Here is a 5,919-nt window from a genome sequence, read left to right on the forward strand (position 1 = left end):
AGTAACTTAGCTAGCTTTAGGACGTCATGAGGACTCTCCTCCATGCTTGAGTATTGATTGGCTTAATCTTGTCAAAGTTTCAAATATATAATTTTGCAGTTTTAGCTGTGAAACTCACTGCCACTGGCATCTGCTCTTACACACCTTTTGATTGTTAGCAAGGCCTCTTAAAAGAGCCTTGCAGTTTTGTTTTGTTTTGTTCTTTTGCCGCTTATGCCGCCTCAGGAAGACTCCATTAAAGGAGCCACGTGAGTCTGCTTGTCTCTAGCAAAACAGAGCCCACCAGAGAAACATGCTGTTCTCTGTCCTTTTGTTTTTAAAATCCCTCTTTAGCTTGAGTTATTCTATGTGGAATTTCATGCTGGGAGGACTGGGTGGGGGGACATGGCAGGGGATATGCAGATTATCGTGTGAAGCAAACTTGTTTCAAAATTAAATAAAAAAAGATACTTTCTGCAAAAGTGTATGTATATATGTGTGTGTGTTTATGTGTCTGTGTGTTCTTGTGTGTTAACTTTGGAATGGCTTGTGAAAATTTCCCCCCGGAAACTAGTTGTACTGGTTGCCTCGGAAGACACATTTTCTGCATTAACCTTTTGTTACTTGGAACTCTTGTAGGAGGTGCAGGTATTATTTACCCAAATTTATTGTTTCTGGATGACTAGAAGTCAAGCATGTGTGTAGGTCCCAGCTGCTCAAGAACCTGAGCAAACAGAATCTGAGGACAGCCTGGGCAACACACCAAACATCTGTCTCTGAAATAACAGTAATAACAATAATAAAAATACTAACGGGAAAACTGAACCAAAGACACGTGAATGTCCCTACACGATGTTGTAGTCACTCAACAAACATTTTTGTCTGAGTGTTCATCCTGCTCCAGGCGTGAGAGATGATATTTCAAAAAACATCTCCGCATGAACTGGAGTGACTCTGTCCTCGCAGCAGTTTGAAGGTTCTTAGTGGTCCGGGTATGATCAAGATGGCCGCTGGAATTCAGATTGTCAAGCAAACTGCTGCCCGCCACAGCCTCCCTTTCTATGGGCTGGAATCAGCGCAATTGGTCCACAGGTGCTCTCGACCCACAGCTCCCTAACCTGGGTGGTGGCCCTGGTGACTTATGTCCATGTGGAGTGTCCGGGGCTCCTCCGCAGTGCCATGCAGTGTCCGTCCCCTTTTTACTCCTTTCAACAGAGTTGTTTTCCTGTCTCCTAGCCCGATGGAAATGGGGAGTGGATACTGGCAGAAGTTGTGTTTGTTTGTTTGTTTGTTTGTTTGTTTGTTTGACGGAAGAGTTCTCTGTGCCTCTCTGTAGAAAAAGAGCTGGTCTTGAACTCAGAGAGATCCGCCTGCCTCTGCCTCCCAATTGCTGGGATTAAAGGCGTGTACCACCACACTCCAGGTAAGCAGAGCCCGAAGTGCCTGATACCAAGAGGCTCCTCCCGCAGACAAAGAAGTGATTCACTTGATCCGAGAAAGCCCACCAATGATCCAAGGCCCCTGAGCTTTGGAGCATCCAAATCTCATCCTCAGAGAAGATCCGAGGACTCCAAGGGCCTCCCTCCAGTTGGTTCTTTACTCCTCAGCAGATGCAGGATCCATTAACAGCATCTCCTTCCTGAGGCTCTAAGTGGCTAGTGAGGTGGGCAGGCTCAGAGGTTTAATCTCAGTCATTGGCCTTCAGAGCGCCTTGGCTCAGGTAGCTTATAGGAAGCCAGAGCAAGGATTAGCTGTGGTTTAGGGCAATTGTCAGACTTCAAGACAGGCATTGATTGGTGCGGGCGTGGCAGGGAGGCGGGGCAAGCCTCTGTTAAATAGCTGCCACCTGCTTGACTGCTTCAGAGTGTTACTGGTGAGGTACAAGGAGAAGGAGAGCAGGACTTCGGAAGACAGGTACAGTCCGGGCTGCAGAGAGGAGTTTGGGGCTTGGGAGAGTCTGGGTGGTGGGCAGCCTGGCAACTGGAGGCAGAAGTTCCGGATTGAGGGTGGGATGCACGGGGCCAGTGGCGGGTGTTTGGTCTTTCACGGGTCCCCTTCTGGGCCAGCTGTGCTGGGAGCAAGGGCTCTGGCCCCAGGGGCTCGGCTCCCATACCTGGTAGACCACTCGCCACTACTCGGGGCTCCTAGACTGGCTCCTTTTGAAATGAGGGGTCTTCTTTCCCCGATTTAGTCCCAATGACTGTCTGCAACTGCAGGATATTTGGTTCTTTATTTAGTGGCAGGGTCTGTGTCGATCTGGCTTTGAACTGAGCTCCTCCGGCTTTCACCTCTGGAGAGATGGACGTACGGGCAAGCCCCAGAATATTCTACTTTGAATTGATTTTTCCTGGAGCCTTCTTTCCTCTTTGTTTGTGAGATGTAGCACTACTAATAAAGACCCAGTGACAGGTATTGGGAATAAAAGTGAGGATCTGAGACGCAGAGTGGCAACCACTAGAGTTCTCACCAATGCTCAGAAGGAATGGGCGATCCTGTTCTCCAGACTACATCTGCCTCCACCAGATGTCAGACTGTACTGAGCTCCTGTCTCCTCCCAACTTGTGCTGGGATTAAAGGCGGGGTTCCCAAGTACTGAACAAAGCTTGGTGTGAGCTGTTTTAAACGATCCCTTTCCTGTAGTTCAGGGTAACCATGAAACAGATCTTTCTGCCTGCTTCTCACGGGTGTTGGGATTAAAGGTGTGTCCCCCCACTGCCTGGCCTCTAACTCTAGTGTGGCTGCTGGGATTAAAGGTGTGTACTACCGTTCCCTGGCCTCTATAGCTATAAGTGGTGTGTCTGCTGGGATTAGAGGTGTCTACCACCATGGCCTGGGTTCAGATCCTTCTGCCTCCACTTACTTGGTACTGGCCTTATGAACATGGCCTTCCACACCAGCCTCAATCCCCATCAGTGTTTAAGTAAAATCCGGCTTTGACTCCATTAACACATGCCTTATGATAGCAATCCCAGCAACTCAGCACACACTAATTTGTAATATCTGAATTTAGATTTGTCTGTTGTTTCCAATGGATATCACCCAAGAAACCTGTACTGGTGACACACTCGACAAATATTACCAGTGTTTCGTGGGGAGCAGTGAGATGGCTAGACCAGCAAGGGAATCCAGATACATATTGTCCTCCTTTGATTTGGGAATGAAATATAGTTATTCAGGAAAAGCTGAAATAGCTGATGTATAATTTCATGTACCTCAGTTAGCATTTTAAGTATCCAAAGACATTTTTTTTAATTTTTCTGTATAAATTTAGATAAGAAACAAGGTTGCTTCACAAGTCAGTTCCAGGTCCCTCTCCCTTTCCCTCCCTTCCTCCCGTGCCCTCCCACCAACCCCCCCCATTATCCCCTCATTTCCCCATGGAGGGTGAGGGCCTCCATGGGGGTGTCCAAAGACATTTTCTATAAAGTGATTTTGTTTTTTGTTGTTACTAGACATTTGAAATGGGGAAAAAAATAGACAGGTTGGATTTTTTTCTTGTTGTTGTTGTTTTGGTTATTTTATTTTGCTTTGTTTTCTGAGACGGGTTTCCTGTGTGCCCCTAACTGTCCTGAAACTTAGCTCTGAAGGCCAGACAGACTGCCTTCGAACTCAGAACTCCTCTTCCTCTGCCTCCTGAATGCCTGGATTAAAGGCCTACACCACCACTGTCTGGCTTAGTAGTAGGGGGTTTTGGTTTTTTTGGTTTTTGGTTTTTGTTCTCATGCTTCTCTGCCAATGAAACAAGTTGGGGGTACTAAACTACTTCTTGATTTGTTTGTTTCAGAGTACAGCAGAGAAAGTCCACTATGGAAAAAGTGGCGGTCGTCCTTGGACTCCCAGCATTTGCTTCAGTAGCTTCCAGCATATACCGCCTATACCGGGAAAGCAGAGAAGAGCGGCTGACATACGTTGGAGAAGACGACATTGAGGTAGAAATGAGAGTTCCCCAGGAGGCTGTGAGGCTGATCATGGGTCGGCAAGGAGCCAATCTTAAACAGCTGCGGAAACAGACAGGCGCTCGCATTGACTTGGACTCGGGCGATGAGGGTGATGAGCGGGTGCTGCTGCTGAGCGGCCTACCTGGTGAGGTGTGCCAAGCCAAAGCAGCAATGCATCAGATCCCGACAGAGAACACCCTGGTGTCCGAGGAAGTCTCTGCGTCCCCAGCGATCCGTGGGCAGAGTCATTGGGAGAGGTGGCGAGACGATTCGTTCTATCTGTAAGGCCTCTGGAGCCAAAATTACGTGCCATAAGGAATCAGAGGGGACGTTACTACAGTCAAGACTCGTAAAAATCTCGGGGACACGGAAGGAAGTGGAAGCGGCTAAGCATCTGATTATGGAGAAAGTGTTAGAAGATGAAGATCTTCCAAGCAGGATTGCCCATTCGGCCGAAACCAGAGTTCCAGGAGAGCAGCCTATCGGTGTTCGAAGAGAGGAAGTCATAGAGCCAGGAGCGGCTGGAGAAGCAGCCTTATGGAAGAGTAGCAGTTCGAGCATGGACCCAGCCGTACCCCTGGAGGTTCATCTCGGCAGAGGTGATGGCGATACGGTTGCTGCAGCACCACAAGAAGGTTCCCGGCAGACACCCAATGATGATGGCCTTCAAGATTCTGGTGTCCACAACTATCCAGAGACATCCATGTTTGAAGTTGCCAATCCCGACTTCATTTTCCATGCCGATGAGTTCCTAGACGTGTACGTTTCTGCTTCTGAAAACCCTAACCACTTCTGGATCCAATTCATTGACTCCGTCAGCTTCCATTGCGAAAAACTTATGATCGAGATGACTCGGCACTATGAAAACAGTCTGCCTGAAGACTTGACCGTGAACGTAGGAGACATTGTAGCAGCACGTTACTCCGTAGATGGTTGCTGGTATCGAGCCAAGATTCTTGGTACCCTGGAAAATGGGAACTTGGACCTATATTTTGTTGACTTTGGAGATAATGGGAATTGCCCAGGGGAGGATCTGAGGGCTCTCAGGGCGGACTTCCTGATCCTTCCTATTCAGGCAGTAGAATGCAGTCTGGCACGGATTGCCCCCTCAGGTGAACAGTGGGAAGAGGAAGCTCTGGAGGAGTTTGAAAGACTCACTGCCTGTGGTGCCTGGAAGCCATTGGTGGCCAAGTTCTCTGGCGATGTCCATACTGGAATGTCAACTTGGCCAGAAGTCTATCTATATGATTCCAGCAATGGGCAGGAACTTGATATTGGGCAAGAGTTAGTTCGTAAAGGATATGCAGTCAAACTTGCCGAATCTGCAGCAGACGAAACTGTCCCATATATATTGATGGTGGACACGGCCGAGGAGGAGACAGATGCTTCTCTTGCCAGTGAGGTCAATGAGACCCGGAAGCGCCCTGAAGCCTTACCTCGTGCCTATTCCTGCCTCAGCTTAACAAAAGCCGCAGTCTTCAGAAGAACACGGAGAAGATCAGCATCAATATGAAGGTCTCATGGGGGAAGCAAGTGCTGAGGATGCTGAAGACAGCTCTTTTGTAGTATTCCTTCAGGTATTCGTTTATCAACTTTCGTTTAACTGCAAGTAGAAGAAATGGAGAGACAACTTAGGAGATGTTAAATTAACAGGATGTCTGTATACACATATCTAGAGAAATAAAGAATGTACTTCTGCTTGGAAAAAAATTGTATGTAGCATTTCACTTGAACTACATGAACAAAATCACTTCCAAGGATTCCAAAGAAGGCACAATAATAGCAATTCTGTGGCTCAGTATTTACTTGAGAGTTTCCCATCAATCACATACAATAGTTTAGCTGCTCTGACGTTGAAACATGCTTTTTGGAATAATAAGTTTAATAGTATGAATCCCCTCCATCAGGGTGCATTCCAATTGACACTGTTGCTGATACCTCTGCCTTGCTAATAGTCACTGTCTGATGTGTGTACACGGGATTTTGTGTGTTTGTTTGGTTG

At 47.5% G+C, this 5,919-nt stretch overlaps 1 protein-coding gene across 1 annotated transcript; it reads left to right on the forward strand.

Moving 5' to 3' along the window:
• Window positions 1-213: 213 nt before the first annotated feature.
• LOC121137983 (tudor and KH domain-containing protein-like) lies at window positions 214-5,430 on the forward strand. Its single transcript, XM_040740839.1, is given in 3 exon segments — window positions 214-248; window positions 3,764-4,139; window positions 4,141-5,430. Coding segments are annotated over 3 exon segments (1,701 nt in total).
• Window positions 5,431-5,919: the final 489 nt, after the last annotated feature.

Source organism: Mesocricetus auratus, unplaced genomic scaffold, assembly GCF_017639785.1.
Source record: "Mesocricetus auratus isolate SY011 unplaced genomic scaffold, BCM_Maur_2.0 contig_11525_pilon_obj, whole genome shotgun sequence".
In the NCBI taxonomy this organism is placed as follows: domain Eukaryota; kingdom Metazoa; phylum Chordata; class Mammalia; order Rodentia; family Cricetidae; genus Mesocricetus; species Mesocricetus auratus.